Below are 19,665 nucleotides of genomic sequence, written 5' to 3' on the forward strand. Positions count from 1 at the left end.
GCTATACTAATTTTTAGATCGTATCATTACAATATAGGGAATAATTTTTTTTTTATAGTGTATATTGATATCACACCACTAATAATTTTAATAGGGTAATTATATTTTGCCATCCGAACTATGATCATTTTTACACTTTGGCATCTAATTTTTTTTGTGTGTTAACTTACCATCTCAACTTTATGGAATTTTGCATATTGCAATTTATAACTATTTTTTCACCAAATTTTTTGTCAAAAAAACCACATGCAGTGCACATGTGATACTTAAGAATTATATGATGTGATATGTTTCATATATGCACAATATGTTATTTTTTTCCCACAAAAAAAAATCAGTAAAAGAACAATCATATATAGTAAAGTGCAAATTTTGCAAAGTTGAAATGACATGTTGATACAAAAAAAAATAATATCAAAATATAAAAACGAGCATAATTTGAATATTAAAATATAACTTAAATGAATCTACACCAAAACACATTCTTATTTTTCATACAAATATATCAAAATCAAAAATTAAAAACACCCCAACATACTTTAAAAAAAAGAATACAAAAAGACCAAGACTAGTAAGACCTCCACTATATAAATACTTCAACCACAATAACTCTACCTTTTATCTCTTCCTTCTTCCACCCTCAATCGTTCTTGTTTGTTTTTCAAGTACTAAGCCTGAGGAGTGCTCGTCGAGCTCTCGCTTTGATTTCCACTCTTCATCCCCAATATATGGCTGTTAGTCATACCATGTCGAATTCGAGTGACTGGATATTACAACCATATCAATCTGATTTTATCGCTCAGACCGAAACCCCTCCATCAACCGTTCTCACCACCACCGCCGCCGCCGCAGCCGCCTCGAGAAATAATAATTTGATCCCTGATCAAGGCCGTGTATCAAAGCCCCTCCGGAGGCGGTCCAGGGCTTCCCGACGAACCCCCACCACCCTGCTCAACACGGACACCGCCAACTTCAGGGCCATGGTGCAGCAATTCACAGGCGCTCCCGCCGCCCCGTTTGCCAACAGGCCCCAGCTGGTTGATGGCGGTGCCGCCCTCAGTTTTATGGAGCACATAGCTACCACCAACGCCAACGCTGTTCCGGGGAGTGGGTTTCATGTGCAGTATATTCCAAGCCAAATGCAACAGCAGCAACAACACATGTTCATGGTAGATAACATGTATGACGGAGGAGGCGGAGATGGCAGCGGTCTGTCAACGCAGGCGGCGGCGCCGGGGAGTGAGAACCGGGGTTACGGGCGGAGCTACATGCTTTGATGACTGAGAAAGGAGTAAAGTCTTCTTGGGAGGAAAAAAAAAGTTTGGTGTATGCTGACTTTTAGTACGTAGGGTGTAAATTTCTTTCTTCTTTTCACACTTGTAATAGCAAATTCAATCCTGATAGCTGGTACGACGTCGCTTTGCCTTTTTAGCCATTTGTTTTTCCTTAAACTCCCCAAACTGCGTAGCTTCTTTATTTGACTTACGAACTAGCAAAATTTCACTTTGTTTGGATCCTTTAGGTAAATTAGATAGGGCAATTATCACTTTTAGTCCGCTAATTTACTCGGTCGATATTTATAGTCCCAAAATTTTTAAAACTTTAACTGTATTGATCCTTTAATCAAAATTTTTTACTTTTTTTTTTTATAATCTACTCCTTATATTCAGAATTAGGCCCAACATGCTTCCAAAATAAATTAAATCTTCATAAATTTGTACCTTTTTTTCAATCACCTTGTTCCCGGCGATTTCAAGTTATCGATTTTACGAATTTACTCCAACTACACTACTGTAGCAGATGGTTCGCAGGCACTTTCATTCAGCAACAAACAACACAATCCTATTTCGTTTCCTACCTTAAGGCGTAGAAGGCACTCCAATATAGGGACTTAATAGAATTTTGGACAACAAGTTACGAGAAGCCTTACTTTTATTAAAGAAATATGTGAAATATTACATAGATATTATTTTCTGCATTGGACAACACATTGAACAAGAAGCCTTACTTTTTTGAAGAAATGTGTGAAACATTACATAGATATTATTCTTTCATTGAAGGAGCCAACTATTTAGCGTCTCATACGATGGAAGACTTGACTTGTCGGGGAATCGGCCCCCATAAGCTAAGAATTTGAAAAACTATAAAGACTTGTGGGGTTAATTAGTAAACATTTATGAAATTTTAGTTAATTAATAAATAAATTATAAGTCGTAAGTGAAATATAATAAAAATTGAATGGAGTACATTGAAATTCATTATAATATTTGAGAGCAAATTATATTAGTTAAGAAATTAGGTAGAACGTAATGATAATTATTAAAAAAATTAAATAAAATAAAAATAATAATAGAAAAGAGGGGGGCAGCAGCACCACCTCAACCCCCCCTTCACATTTTAATATACAAATACACACACTCACACGTTTATACACAGACAGACTTGCGCGTAACAGGTATGGGAAAATTTTGATTTTAATTATTATTCATTTTTTAATTTATATTGTCCGAAATAATATTTAATCAGAAAATTTTATGAGTGTGAACATTTAGACTGGTATTGAATTAAATATCCCATTTGATTTGAAAATACTATAGTTGGTTAAGTAAATTATTAGATTTAGTAGATTTAATTATTACTAAAATTTATTTATTTAATTTCATCGGGCCTATTAACCAAATGCGTAATTATATAACGAGGAATTTATAAAAAAAATTCATAGATTTTGAAAATTAGATTTTAGAAATATTATATTATTGAAGAGGAAAATGAGGTTTTTAATCATAATTTAACTTAGGGGTGTTATTGAAAATAATAGTTATAAATATATAAGGCGATTAAATGAATTCTTTATGAGTTAGTTGATAAATTAAAATATACTTCAGAAGTTTAGAAAGTGTAGTTATTTAAAAGAAAATGAAATAGAGGTTTGAACTTCAACATAGATAAAATGTTAAAAGATTGGTGAAAAACGTACGAATATTATATAATGTTTTATTTAGAGTTTATGATATTCTCAATATATACATTATATGTATAATACTTTATTATAGGACTTGACAACAAAATTGAGGGTTGAGCAGTCACTTATGTTAATTGAAGCATTTTGAGATTTGAGGTAGGTATAGCATATGTGTAGTATTATATATATATTGCTTGCTTATATATTTGATTGTGAACTTGGATTTATATCTATATATGTGGATATAGTATATTGGTTGTTTATATATTTGATCGTGGACTATTTGTTGGGTTACTTAATATCTTGTTGGCTTCAAGTCCTAATAAGTCGTCCTCAGTTGGTGCACGCATTCTTGCCGGGTTCGAGCCCTAATAAGCTGCCCTCAACCAGTGCACTCATTTCTTATTTGCCTTGAGCCTTGATAAGTCGTCCTTAGCTGATGCATTCTTGTTCACTTTGCAGGCTATGGGCCCTAATAAAAGTGCCTTAAAAGGCACATTTACTTGGTTCACCATCCAATGATTTATGAATACTTGCTCGTTATATGGATTGCTCTCCTACTTGTCGCAGGCTCCGCCAATAGAGAATGCTGCATTGCTTGTGCATAGCTAAGTTTGTTCCTCTCACTTATCTTTTGAATGATTACATATCTTTTTTTTGCAGAGAGGTACAAATCTCCTAAATCTATGTCTATACGAGTTGTTGCCTTTCGCACAAGGATTCTCACTCAACAGCACAGCAAGGCACAAACACCAGTAACCCAGTAGGATCTTGTTGGAAATAAGCTTTAAAATTTTCTACATTGTCAAATTATTTCTAACACTTTATTTGATCTTAATGTGCCAGTTTAATTTGATATTTATTTGAAATTTATGGCTCCATATTATGATGATTTAATTGTGAATTAATAAGTACCATTACCTTTTATATATTTATGTGACTTATTTATAATTGAATTTATTATAATATTATGAGTTTTAATTAGGCCACTTAATATTTTATAACGGTCAGATTTTTACAACTATTTAAAGGGTGATTAGCCTTTTTCATTTGGCACATTGAGAGAGAGATAGATTTTGTATAGTTTATGAGTTGAGAAATGTTTTATACTCCCACAAGTATTTGTAGAGTTTTTGCAACGTGACTATGGACTAGTTCCTAGTCTCCTCGTGGTCGTGCACATGGGATGAGACACTGCTAAGAGCTAATGGGGTTTTATCCTGGAGTCATGGTCAACCATTAAAACCTGCACGTAGAGAGACAATCATGACTTTAGGTCAGCGACAAGTGTCGTGACTCTCCATCGGTGCAGCTTTTCTAATTTCTAAGTTTATTTCATTCATTTCCGTACTACATGTAATTGTGATACTTTATATATAATAATATATATAAAGTTATTTTGAGATATGATTATAAACACAATTCACACTATTTTCCACAACAGATCTTTCCTGCTGGATGAGCATGTATGGGAAAAATTTTCTGTTGCAGGACTATTCTTACTACTCTCGTAGTCTAACACCAAATCTTGCACTCTGAAAGTGGGGGAAGTGATGATACCTCCTCATTTTTTTTTTCAAAGCCTAAGGATAAGGAGGTGGGCCCTTGCTGAGCAATTCAGCAGGCGAAGCCCTTCTAGTCCTAACGTAAGGTATAAAGGTCCATAATATTAATTCTTTCTCCTAACCTGGCAGGTCGAAGAAGTAAGACCAATACAGCAAGCTTAGTCATCATACATTAAAGAGGCCACGTCATACAGGAGGCCGACACATTAAGACGTCATAGTAAAAAATCTCCAAATAACTCTAAGAGGCTCGACTGAAATTAATTCTTTAGTCACAAGTAACTGCATCCCTATATACCCTGATAAATTGGGCAATGCTTGGTCAAACGATCATATTTTCATTTAAATAAGTTCAAATTCCAATATTATTTTTTTTTTGTTATGTAGTTAACAAATGCAGCTATCCATGGCACCGAATCCACCAACTAACTTTTAGATCTGGCTTTATGAATGCTTATAAACTGAGGCATTGTACAATCATTTTGATAACACAATCTATCACCCAAACTCTCATTCTCTCTCATTTTCTAAGATATTTCCAGCATATTTATTGGCACTCCACACAATTTTCATCACTTTAATATTATTTTCAACCATTATTCTCATTCTGATTCGAGTTTTTCATTTATTTATTCAATAAGAATGTTACTGATGTAAGTATCAAAGTGCTACCCTCTGTTTCACAAATCAGTTCCCAATAATCTTAAAATTTTAATCAAAATCCTTCAATTTTATGATACGATTGAAATTCAGTACGCATCAATTTTGATCCGGGTCGAATTCCGCGATCTCGGGAAACGATCTCCACATAGATAACAGACTCTACCAAGATCAGATTTTTGGGTCCCCTGAGAATAAAACAAGAACAGTGAGCTCGTCGGGCACGTCCCCGACAATGACCCTCTGACGCTCAAGTTAGGTTGATCGAGAGAAAAGAGTGCGATCACAAAGTTCGATCTCAATTAATGCGTAACAGTTACCTTAATAACGGCGTTTCGAAGTTTATTTATAGAGCGCAGCTGGACACTGTTAACTGGGCCACGTCCTGATCGGACGGTTTTGGTTGTCCGGGTCTTCAAGGTGGCTATTCGAACCGGGTCAGGTCCTCCGCAACCCGCCCGTTACAAAAGGCGTGGATCCTATGGCGAAAGGACTCTAATGCCCTTAATGAAGGGTATTTTTGTCATTTCTCAACAGGTTGCTGTAGATACCCATCAAATTTAGATTAGCACTGAGAGAAACCCATTATTAGAATAAAGTGGTACGTTACTAGTCGAGTCTCCACGGCTTACCCCCGACCCCAAAACAAGTGGTCAAGCTCAAATAACCAATCAAGAAATTAAGTCCATATTTGAGAAGGCTGTCACTTTGATGATGCATTATGGGCTTATCGAATGGCATACAAGACCCGACTTATATATTTCCTTACTACTAATTTCGTGTTTGGTAAACCATGTCATCTCCATAATACAAGGCCCATTAGGCGATCAAACAATTCAATATGACGATGGGATGGAGTGAAAAATCTAGCTTTGGACCAATTAGTACGTGAAAAAGGAAATTTTTTTTATTTTTTCCTTAAAAAATGAAATATTACATTGTCTTCTCATTGAATTTAGTGTAATTATGCATAAACCCTTTATAGTTAGAAAAATAATATTTAGTACCCTTGGCTTTTGATTGCGTCCAATAATTAGATCTCTCTATTAATCTAAATTCACTGAATTTGTTGATATATCAGGAAAAAATAAATAAAAATTTATATTTACCATCGATTGACTTATTACTGACTTATTGCAGATCAGACAAATTCTTTTTTTATGAAACTACCTTATACACCTTCGCAGGCGTTGATAGAAGTGAGGAGTTACATCTTCCCCCTATAAAGTTTGTTTGGTTAAAAAATATTTATTTGATTTATAATAAATTTTAAAATAAAAAATAATTATGTAGAATATATAAATATCAGCATATAAAAAGTAATATATAAAGTGTTTTAAATATATAGATATATGTTTGTTGTTAATATTCCATTGTTAAGATAAATATTAATTTTAATTATATTCTTCTTGAATAAAAAAATTATATTAATATGCATCGATCGTTTAGGAATAATCTTTTCTAAAAAAAAATTAATATCATATATTAGTTGTTTAAATATTTAATACATTGTAATATTAATATCAATTTATATCAAAATACTTCAAGTATAGAAAAGGGTTTAGTTTTAAAGGCATATGTTGGTTACAGACAAGAAACTTTTCAGTCATTTATGTCACATCACCGTCACATCATCGATTTTTTTGCCTAAGTGAAAATTCCAGCAAAAAATGCCGAAAAATTGATTAAAAACCGTAATTGGACCACATTTACATTATTTTGCAAATTAATATTAAAAATGCAATAATAATAATATTTAAAGGACCAAAATGAATTAAAGATAATATTAAAGGAGAAAAATTTCTTTTTCCCCACCAAAAATGCATAAAAAAATAAAAATTGCAAAAATCAGACAAATAAAAATTGCAAAATACCACAAATTCCATAATGGTCAACGAAAATTTGTCAAAAATAAACAAAAACAAACTTTGTTTTATGTTCTTATGACTTTTTAGGTTATCAATGTCTATTTCTAGCCAATAAAGCATGGTTTTGAAAATTGGACCGACCGGTCGGTTGATCCGACTGATCGAAACCTGGCCGTGTGGCAGGTCTAGTTATATTATATTATTTAAAATAAATTAATTAATATTTTATTCTCTCCTATATATATATATATTTCATAATTAATTTCTTATTTATTTAGTCCATCCATTTATATTAAATTCTTAATTATTTTTCATTATAAGTTATTTTTTATTTTTAAATCTTTACAATTTCTCTTAAATTTTACATCAATTAGTTTTTATAATTCAAATATTTTTATATAACAACTTCCCACAACTTTTAAAATCAAAGTTAGGTCATGATATCAATTAATAGAAACCCAATAATATTTTTATCTTTTTGAGAAGTTTTTTTCAATAAAAAAATATAAATATTTCTTTTCTATTCTTTGAGTTTTTTTATAATTATATTTATCAATATTTTGATATGTAAATATTATTGATTTTCATAAAAAGATCGTATAGAAAAAATATAGTGTTTAATATCAATAATAAGTAAAATATTATTCTTAAATTAATAAATTTTCAAATTCATTAAATTATAAAATTTATATTTATCTATTCAAATGTTATTGACTCGATTAGACGTTGGATTCATTTAAAATAATAATTTTTGTGAGTGAAATTATAATCATATAAATATGATTAAGTTGGTATTTATAATTTAGTAAAATTGACACTAGAAAAAAATAATTATTGACTATAAATTTTAATAGCTATGGACTAAAAAAATCATGGTTATTTTTATTGATCACGGTTAAATAAAATCGATTCAAAAACATAGATTTTCCATGAAAAAAAAGTTATTTTCCATGGCTAAGAGTCATGGTAAAAATATTTGCCATGACAAATGTTTGAAACACCCTCATAGATACAATGATCAACAACCATCACATGGCCGTAGTCAATAACTATTTGCTGTGACTATTTATTTTTAATTATGGCAATTAATCATAGTTAAATGTTGCGTTTTAGTAGCGTGACAATAATTTATGCTATATTTGTGTTACATATATATATATATATATATATATATATGTCTTGAGTAAAAATCATTTTAGTACCTGAGTTTTAGCATTACTATCAAATTGATGTATGAATTTTTGCAAATGATCGAATTGGTAACCAAGTTTCTTTATAAATATTAAATTGATACATGAGTTTTTACAGATGTTTGGATTGATACTTGAGTTTCTCCAAAATTATTGAATAGATACATATGTCTATCTTAACATATTTTATAAAGACAAAAATATCTTTTAATTTAAAAATAGTTTCTCTATTTCAACCAAAAATAATCCTAAGTGTTTATTTATCATGGTGAATTCCGTGATAAAATAAATAACATGATTTAATTATAATAGTAAAAGTAATAGTAAATAGTAACATATAAATATTTTGTCTTTAATGACCCAAAAACTTAAAAATACTTTTGATGGGAGCCACTAGTTTTATAAATAAAATGATGTGGCATTCTAATACTAAAAAAATATAAAAAAAATTCATTTTAATTACTTTGAATTTACAATATTTAGGAAAATATTAGAATATTATAATTTTATTATTATACAAAATAACATAAAAAATTACAATAATATATAATTAAATTGAGAAGTATAAAGTTCACAATTTAAAATAATAAATAAAAATAAAGTCACCTTGATAAGGTAGATATTTATTAAAAAAGAATAGATATAAGAGATAAAATTCTATATTTACTTTCTAAAGATTAGAATTTAAGGAAAAGATTGGTGAAAATTATTTTTTTGTTTTTTTTACTATATTTTTTTCTTAAATTGTATGTTTTAGAAATTAAATTTAAAAAGTTAATTTTTTGTTAAAATGTCGTTAAGTCTTATTTTGAAACCATCACTTCCTATCTATCAAATGTCAATTTTAGTTTATTGAATGAATATTCATATAAAAATATAAGTTAGATTTAAAGGGTAATTTTATTATTATAAATTTTTTAAATGCCAAAAATATTCTCGAGAGAACCTATTTAACTTTCCAACTCATACTGAATTAACTATTCAATCAAGTGGCTTAAGAAAATTAATTCCATGCAATTTACTGCACTTACAAATTACATTTCTTGCTTTTGTTTAATTTTATTATTAATTAAATTAAAATAACATATTAATATTTATTTTGTATGTAAATATAATCATTGCTACTATAGTATTGTACGAAGTTTCAATTTTTAATTTAATTCAAATAAAATATGTATTGAAAAGTTCTCGTCAGTTTTTATATATGAGTTGTAAGATAATGACTAAAAAAAAAATTAATTATGAATTTTAATAAAATAAAAATATTAATAAAATTATGTGCACCATTTTTTGACTAAAAAGAGAAAAGGGAAACGTGGAGTCCTCACTCTACTCATAAAATATACGTTAGGTCTTACATGTGATTTAGTCAATTGATTTATTAAACATTTACATATTAAATAATTCTAAATTAATGAATAAATAATTATTTTTAGCAAAATTTTTTGTTTTTAGAGAAGTGATTGTTTTGTAGAAAATAGAAAAGTTATAACAGAATTAAACGTGAATAGTGTTTGTAAAAAAAAAAGTAAAAATCAGATAAAAGTCAAATTGCTTGCAAAAAAATTGCATAATAATCAAACTTGCATGATTGCCAAAAAAAAATATTTTATTAATTAATCAAATAATAATATGTAAATAAAATAATATAATCAGATGATATAGTACGTAAAATATTAATAGGTGAAGGTGTAAATTTAGTTATTGTAAGAATTCAAATTATTTGAAACTTAGATATCAACTTTAAATATACAATTTTAAAAAAAAAATGAAAGTTGAATTAAAATTATTATAGTAAGTATAAAATAGTCAAAAATAATATTGGATTTATTTAGGAAAAAGAAAAAGTGGAGGGTGCGTCTAGTTTAAAAACTCTTTTCTTAGTCGTTTCAGAAGTAGAAGCTGGCATCCCAAATACTTCAAAAATGCTCTTTTGGAACCAAAAACTAAAAAGCATTTTTCCAAAGCGTCCGCAAACACTCCCTGATTTTTACAATACTGATACTCATACCCAAGACATTTATTTAAATAGGCATGATCAGTCAGATTCTGAGTCTAATGTTACTGTGATTTACACACTCAATACTTGTGGAATAATAGTTACGGTAAATTATAATTACTTTTTATAAAGTTTGGTATAATTACGAATACTCCCAGTTATTTTAAAAATTAATAATATCTCCCTCAAATAAAAAATAATTATGTAGTCCCTATATATTGGAGTGGTCATTACTACTTTACTCTTATTTTTATTTTCTAAAATTATGTTTAAAAAAATATAAAAAAAATAATTGAGGGTGGATAAAAGAAATAATCCACACGGACTATTGTCCATAAAAATACCTTAAAAAACATTCTAAAAAGTATGTAAAATTACAGTCCATAATTCGAAGCGACATTTTGGTGAGTTCACCAAAAAAATTGGATGAAAACCAAACGAATGCTAAAAAAATTGACTTATTATTAGACGATCATTGAAATTAATGGTTACTTATAATTTTTAAAACATCAATGAGGAATTTAGAATTATATCAAATCTCAACGAAAAAAGGTTGTACCCTAATATTTGTTGTTTGAAAAATTATTTGTTGTAGTTATTACTAATGTTTTCGATACATCACGAGGATACCAGTACAATAAAAACATTACTAATAGAGAGTGTCAGAGTAATGAGACATAAAAATAAGGACGATTTATGTATTTATTTAAGGGATTATTACACTCTATTCTCCTAAGGTTTGGTGTAATTGCACATAGACCTTCTCTGATTTGAAAAATTACATCTAGCACCCTTGAAGTTTGCTTCTGTCTAACAAATAAATTCCTCTATCAGTCAAAATCCATCGAATTTGTTGATATTAACAAAAAAATTGGATAAAAATCAACAATTACCCCCGATTGACTTCTTATTAATTTATCGCAAGTCAAGATCTTTTTATGACCAAATTACCGTGATACATCTTCACACATTAATGCATGTGAGGATGTATATCTTCATGGTTATAATGTTAGTTTAATTAGAAAAAATTTATTTCACTAGCAATAAGTCAATCAAGGGTAAATATTAAATTCTCTTCAATTTTTTTGTTAATATCAGCAAATTCAGTGAATTTTGACTAATAGAGGGACCTATTCTTTATACGGAAGTAAATGTCAGAGGTACTAGATGTAATTTTTAAAATTATATGGGATCTATGTGCAATTAAACTAAATTTCGGGAGAGGGGAGTGTAATTATCACTTTATTTAAAAATAATGTGAATTGTTTTTGTAATTTGACAATAATTGAGGGGCTATAAATATAATTATCTCAAAAATAAATTTTTAAAACTTTAAAACTATTTTTTTTAAATATAAGTAAATATTTCCCTCCAATCTGTTAAAGGAAAAAGATTATTCCCCTCCACTTATTTGAGGTGGATGAAGAATGAGTGGTGGGAGAGCAACCCTTTTAGATGGTATTTGTGTTTTGAGTGTAAATGCATTATTATCCATTCACATCACTCATTTTCACTTCAATAATTATCCATCAAATGGTCAAACTGCTTACGTGTACGTGTGGCAGCAGGACGGGTTGGGGTGGACTCGAAATCTGCCCGCCAACTCACATACGGACCCGAGACTCATCCTATCCTGCTATAAAATTTGTCGGGATAAGTCTGACTCGATTTTTTTTATTTTTTTTAATTAAAATAAGATTTGAAACGTTCAACAAATCATATCAAGTATAAAGAAAAAAAAAATTCAATAATATATCAATGTCAAATAAAAATTATCCGTGGCCTAATTCACAAATATTTAAGTCAAAAGTATTTTTATGCAATTAGTAAATTAAAATTCCAAATAGCCAAAACAACCCAAATAAATCACATTTTAATCATTCATTTAAATTACACATAACAAACAACTTTTTCATTACATGTTGAAGAGGATATCTTACATATTATATTTATCTATAATACATATAAAATAAATAAATATTAACGGGCAAGTTGAAATGGACTCGAGACCCTCTATGGCTTCCGACGGATTCTATTTATTAGGACCCACTACCCATAATCTGGACCGAAACTCGTCCCATCTGGAACGAGTTTGGGTCATGGAGTCGAAAAACCTGAAACCATTGCTAGCCTACTTTCTGTATCCAAATTCCACACTTACTGTCTGTTTCTCTCTAAATTTTCCTTCTGAATTCATCTCCTTCCACTTATATATATATATATATACATATATATATATATATATTTAACCATTTTTACTAAATTCTTTTCACCCAAAAACAAAGAGGAGTCGCCAAGAAACAGTGGCGGAGCTAATAGATTTAAGTAGATTGAGATTCGCTGATGTTGCATTTGAATTGAAAGATTTAAAATTATGAATTTAAATCCTTAATAGCAATTTTTTTGAATTTACTTGGATGACTCAAAATATAAAGTATTCCAAATCTAATTTTTAATTATTTTTTTAATATTGATAAATTTCAAATTCTTTTTATTATAGTCATTTGAAAATTTTTCTTCTATTTTTTCAGTCAAATTTAAATTTATCAATCCAAATACAACTCGTCCAACATATATAGAAAATGATGGAACGGTCCAAGAAACATGGAAATTGAACAATTTGTGCATTCTTTGAAAACTTCATGGAGTGCAAACAATCAAGGGGAGGAGGCTTTGTTGTGGTCCTAAATGGTTGAGAAAGGGTGAACTTCAATTTACCCTTTACGTATTAATTAAAAAAGGTGAATAGCAGTTTATCATGTGATATTGAAAATGAGCATATTTTTCTCCTATGAAAAAATTATAGTAATTTACCCCCTGTACTTTTTAAAATGAAGCAATTTACCTCCTTATACAGGGATGTAAATTGATTCATTTTAAAAATCATAGGGGGGTAAATTATTGTACTTTAAAAAATCGCTATTTGTTTTTTCATAAGGGGTAATTTGCTCATTTGCAATATCACAAGGGGGTTGCTTACATTTTTCTCTGATTAAAAATGATAAAAATTAGATTAACAATTTATCTTTCTCAAAGTATATAAAAAAAAAAAAAAGCAATATATCAGGAGATCGGAAGGGGAAGCGAACAAAAAGAAGCTTGTATTAGGATTCCAGTATAATTGTCTGACCCCGATAAATAAATATTTAGTCGAACTCATTTTTGTACTATCAAATGTAGTCTATTCAGCTTTTTTTCTTTTTTTTTATAAATGTTGTCCAATTCATTAAAAACAAATATTAAAAATATTTAGTCGAACAAAATCTTAGTATTTGAAATTTTATAAAAATTAAAAACGAAGGTATGGAAATAAAACAAAATAAGGCCTAAGTACTTGAGATTAATTAAAAATACTTTTAATTGCATTATTTAAGTGCAAAACAAGTATTTTTTTTAAAAATATATAAAGCTAAAATAGTATTTTCTGATTAATTCTTCTTCCAATTTCTTTTCAAAATACTATCAATTTATTTCCTTTTTACTTTTGTAAAGATTTTTATTATAAACTCAACTTCTTAAATAAATTAAATAAAAACCCTTGCAAAGAATGCTTAGGAATTGTTCAAATCCACGACCCATCGTTGTCTGAATTCTACCACGTAAACATTTGCTGCACACACTCCAATGGCACACTAGTCAATAAAATACAACATAATACTGATTTTTTCGAATTTAGAAAAACAAAAGATATCCATAATTTGATATTAATTTATAATATTTTTTGTAACATTTTTCTAGTAAAAAAATATACTTAAACGCCCAGGACTAATTAACTTTTTTGAAATATTTTAAATTTAGAAATAAATCGTCTAATTATAACCTGAATATTCATTTTTTTAAAGGATTAATTACATGTTACTTCTCGTAAAAATACTAATAAGCATAAATTATCTAGAAAAAGAAATAACAAGATCGTCCCTGAACTTTTCGAAAAGAAGTTGTTTGTCTCTTTTTCTTCCTCTTCTTCTTCGTCTTCTTTCTTTTTTATCCCCCTCTTTTTTGTGTTAAAGAGAAGTTGCTTTAGGAGTGTTCATAGTTCAATCAAACTATCAAATCAAGCCGAAGCTGACATTTGGAGATGTCATGAAATCGAGGCGAAATTGAAATATGAATATGACCCGAAATTGAATCGAACTTTTTGTATTTGATTTGATTTCTATTTTATTTCGACTTACCAAATCGTAATGAATATCAAAATATTATGTTTATATATTTTTATATAATTTAATTTATATATATATATATGATTTTTATATAATTTCTATGCTTTCACTTATTACAAATAAAAAAAAATAAGAACTGCAATTATTTTTAATATTTACTTTTGAAGATTTTAATGTACTTTTAACAAAACAAAAAATTAATTTATTGAATATCGAATTGAAATATAAAAAAAGCTATAATTATTGAGATCGAATACATTAATTCAGTACAATATTTTGTCTTATAAAATTTTTATTTATCAAAATTTTCAAGTTCAATTCAATTTTACCAAATGAACACTTCTGTTGCCTTACCATTTTGTAGGGGATTTTTTTATGCCTATTCAAAATATAAAAACTTTAATATTTATAACTCTAGAATAATATATTTATGAAGGACAAGTTTATTAATAAAAATCAGAGTATTTTTCAAATTGTTAAGTTTTAGCTTTATATAGCACAATAAAAAAAGTGAGATTTGGCACGGTCTGTCCAAACTGTTTCAAACCAGTTCCATCTTGGAACTATCTTTAGAACACATTAAAAACGGATATTGAAACGTGACGTCGTGTTTGATATTTTTTTTGGGTTATAAATTTAGAACAGTCAAAATCGTTTCAAGATGAGTTCCAACAAAACGGTTACAAACTCCGCTCCAACTACCGTTCCAAAATAATAACGATAAATGGTTGGAACTCTATTTGGAACAATATATTAGAATTAGAAACGGTCATAATCAAACTGTTCCTAGATGTGTTGCAATGGATGTCCCGAAAATGACAGTTCGAAAATATATCATGAGTTACAATTTGGAACGACTTTGATATACCCTTAATCAAATATGCTGTCTCAGATTATGAGTTTTATTGATTCTAAAATCGTTCCAAAACACGATACAAATTGGAACGATTGTTTTGAATTATTTCTTTAGTGTTACTGAGACCGTTCCAAATGAAATACAATGTCTATATTTCAACAGTCGGAATGACCGTTCCTAAGCCCATCTCAAGTGCCATCCCAAAGTCTAAATTAATAGCTATTTTTTAACGGCTACGTGTTTCTATACCCGTTCCAAAGACCGTTCCAAAATTTTCTATATACATGTGTTCCTCGCTTTCTATTTAATCTCACAATCTTCTTTCATTCTTCTTACTTTCTCTCTATTTTCTCAATTTCTCTCGAACTTTTTAATCTCTCACTATCCAACTAATATTTTTCTTCTCTTGTTCGTCAATCTGTCTTAAATTTTCTTTGATATTTGGAGTTATTTTCAAGTAACAACTTTAACCCTTTATTTATCAATTGATTATTTATTGTAATTTTATTAATTAAATTTAATGTTATAATATATATATATTGTGTGTGTGTGTGTGTGACTCATCATCACGTTAAGACAGTTGAGGAGATGGATGTATGAGAAGAACCTTCCAAATAGGGCGGGTCTTACTTTGAAGTTTCAGGATGGTGTTACTACATTTATAAAATGAGCATGCATATATGGATGGTGAGAAAATTAAGTGTCCTTGTCGGAAGTACAAATATAATATTTTCAAAACCACGGGCGAGGTAAAATTCGACCTGTTTATGAAAGATTTTATGCCGAAGTATTATAATTGGACTTCTCATGGCGAGAAGAGGGTGCAGGAGTATTCTGATGCCGTCACGGCGGCCCCATTGCGGGAGGAGCAAACTCCAATTTTTCATATTACGTAGGGTACGAGTATGCCTTGGGGTGATGCAACGCAGATGGATTGAGCGCAGAGGATGGTTTTTTATTTCGTCGGGCTGGCTGTCTGGTCTTCTTAATTATAACCAGGATGGTATGCCTGATGATGGTACGAGGTCGTGTCCTACTGATGCAGGGCCTAGTTTATATTACGGTGGGGGTCCCTACAATTATGTATCTAGACTGGCAGATCGATTTCACGATGTAGTGCATGCTGCCGAGCAGCCGTTGTGGAATGGTTGCACCCAATCTCAATTGGGGGTTGTAGCTGAGTTGGTGAATATCAAAGTCGAGGGCCATATTTCTCAGCATATATATGATCGAATATCGCAGTGGGCTGATGGCCCTGATCATATATTGCTGCGCGACCACACCCTACCCTAAGATTACTATAGTATTAAGAAATTGATAAGAGACTTGGGTTCACCTATTGAGAAGATTGATGCATGTAAGAATGGTTGCATACTGTACTGAAAGGACGACATTGATTTGGACTACTGCAAGTTTTATGAAAAAACTAGGTACAAACCAACCAGGGAGCGAAATCCTAGTCACAAGAAGACATCGTACGTCATTCTGAGGTACCTGCCAATTATCCCTCGCCTGCAGAGGTTGTATGCTTTCGAAGCGATTGTCGAGCAAACAATATGGTATACCAACCATAAGACGGAAGAGGGATCCATGTGAGATTCGTCTGATGTAGGGCATGGAGGCAGTTTGACCGGACATATCCTGATTTTACAGTAGAGCCCTGTAAAGTTAGACTGGATTTGTGCACAGATGGGTTCACACCGCATAGGCAATACGGTTGTACATACTCATGTTAACCCGTTATACTTACACTGTATAATCTCCCCCCCCCCCCTCCGCGAATGTGCATAAAATATGAGTATATGTTCCTGACGATGGTGATCCCTGGTCCTTCTAATTCGAAACGTCTTATCGATGTTTACCTGGAGCTGCTGATCGAGGAGTTGTAGAATTTGTGGCATGTGGGTGTACTGAAGCTTGACACTGCGAAGAATGAGATATTCCCAATGCGCACTGCATTGATGTGGATTGTGAACGACCTACCATTCTTATGGGATGGTGTCTAGATGGAGCTCTGCTAGTGCTATTGGGTGTCCAATTTGTATGAAAGACACATGTGCATTCTACCTACAGAATGGAAGGGAGGCGTGCTACTTTGACTACCACAGACAGTTCCTTTTCCGGACCATCCGTACCGTAGGAACAAGAAAGCATTCACTAAGAACCAAGTAGAAAGGAAGGTTGCACGGCCAAGATTGACAAGAGAACAGATCCACAAATGGGTTGAAAAGTTTAGTCCTATGGTTGAGGTGCCGTGGTCACTACCTGATGGGTACGGTAACGAGCATAAGTGGACAAAGAAAAGTATCTTCTGGGAGCTTGGGTACTGATCGATGCATTTGATACGGCATAATCTTGATGTCATGCACATTGAGAAGAATGTGTTTGACAATATATTCAATACCGTGATGGTTATAAAGAAAAAAACGAAGGATACTCTGAATGCACAGAAGGTCCTCAAGATCATATGTAATTGACCAGAGCTTGAGGTGGACAAAAGAAGGTCGAACGTGATGCCCAAAGCTGTATATACCCTGACCAAAGAGCAAAACAGGAGGATATGTGAATGGATTAGTCATTTGAAGTTTTCTGATGGCTTCGCATCTAATTTGGCTTGTTGTGTCGACATAAAGGAGTTGAGACTTCACGTCATGAAGAGTCATGAGTTTCATGTATTCATACAGAAGTTGATCCCAATTATCTTCCATTAAATGCTTCCTCAGCCTGTGTGGAGTACATTGATTGAGATCAATCATCTATTCCAAATTCTATGTCTGACGACGCTCGATGTGAACAAGGCATAAGAATTGGAGGCTAGTGTCACCACCATCTTATGCAACCTCGAGAAAATATTTCTGCTATTTTCTTGGATTCAATGGAGCACCTAATTGTTTACTTGCAAATTTTTCCAATATTAACATTTTCACATAATAATAACAAAAAGTAATCTATTCTTTTCTATTAACATATTAATATTAATAATCAAAAAATTTAGACTAACTCAATAATTTGTTTAGATAATATCTACTGGTACGCCGACTGTACCACGTGGTCGAGGGCGTGGCCGCAGTCGTGGCCTGCCGCTTCCACCATTATCGTCAGATGCTTCCCAGGTTGGAAAACATTCATTTGACCACCCCATAGCACCTCATACGCCCGCACCGTCCCCCGTCCGCTAGATTCCAAATGATGCTGGAGCGTCTGGAGCTGTACAGGCTGATGATGACACGTTACAGCAGCCTGCCACCTCGGCGGCTGCACCACCACCACCATCAGTCGCCCCACCATCCTCGCGCCAGTCCATCAGTCCCTATGACGCGAGGTAAATTTATTTACCTAGTTTTTTTAGTATTAATTATTTTATCTTGAAAATGTTTAATATAACCTGTTCTTTAAGGTCTGATCGTCGGTTCCACCAGCGTGTCACTGCGGTCGTGCGGGGGCATTGCCCCCATCCGTGGTCATGTCTGAGGCAAGTGCCGCCGGAGCACCAGTATTTCTGGTTTGAGAGCATGAAAATAATTAATTTTAAACTAACTTGATTTTATCTAATGCTCTATTTGGTTTTTCTAGTGGGACTGTGTCAATAAGTCCATATTTTGGATCTTCCACATGTGGCCAAAAAGTACATTCGGGAGACTTTTTTCATCACTTGGTCCAGCTTGGTCAGGCCACTTTGGCTGGCCAACAAGTCCTGGCTCCAGCTCCAGGCGTACTGTGCCAGCGAGGACTTCCAGCAGGAGTCCTCAAAGAATAAGGCGAATCGGGCGGCGAACCTCACGGCTTCCTCGACTGTGTATTAGGGGGGATCTACCTCAATTGGCATGCACAAGAAGAAGTTGGTAAGTAAATAATAGTATTTTATATGTTTCATCATTGTTTTTAGATATGATGCTAATTATTTTTTTCTTCTACAGGAGACAGAGCTCGGTCGACCACCCAAGTAGATTGAATTATTCGAGCGGTGCTAAAAGAAGAAAGAGGATGGTGGTTGAAGTGGGCCGAGGGCAGCGGAGGTGGCGATAAGTAGCTAAATTATTAATATTATTTTTTTAATAATTAATTCTTCGTTTAATAAAAGTACTAACAATTTTGTTTGTTTTACAGGAGATGTTCCCAAAGTTGTTGGATGATCGTCAGCCTCAGCCCACGGCCGAGGACCTCAATGCCCCTATAGAATCGGAGGCTTCAGTGGCGATGTCGGTCGACCACTCAAGTAGATTGAATTATTCGAGCGGTGCTAAAAGAAGAAAGAGGATGGTGGTTGAAGTGGGCCGAGGGCAGCGGAGGTGGCGATAAGTAGCTAAATTATTAATATTATTTTTTTAATAATTAATTCTTCGTTTAATAAAAGTACTAACAATTTTGTTTGTTTTACAGGAGATGTTCCCAAAGTTGTTGGA

General features: G+C 31.6%; 1 protein-coding gene across 1 annotated transcript; it reads left to right on the forward strand.

The window, feature by feature from the left end:
- On the forward strand, nt 549-1,454 carry LOC105178631 (VQ motif-containing protein 22-like). The gene has a single exon (XM_011102140.2). It carries the CDS (start codon nt 729-731, stop codon nt 1,275-1,277), a length of 549 nt encoding a protein of 182 aa, XP_011100442.1. The 5' UTR covers nt 549-728; the 3' UTR covers nt 1,278-1,454.

The sequence above is a fragment of the Sesamum indicum genome, linkage group LG16 (genome assembly GCF_000512975.1).
Source record: "Sesamum indicum cultivar Zhongzhi No. 13 linkage group LG16, S_indicum_v1.0, whole genome shotgun sequence".
Classification (NCBI taxonomy): Eukaryota; Viridiplantae; Streptophyta; class Magnoliopsida; order Lamiales; family Pedaliaceae; genus Sesamum; species Sesamum indicum.

Coding starts and splice junctions, on each gene's coding strand:
- LOC105178631 (XM_011102140.2), top strand. CDS start 729: ATGGCTGTTAGTCATACCATGTCGAATTCGAGTGACTGGATATTACAA.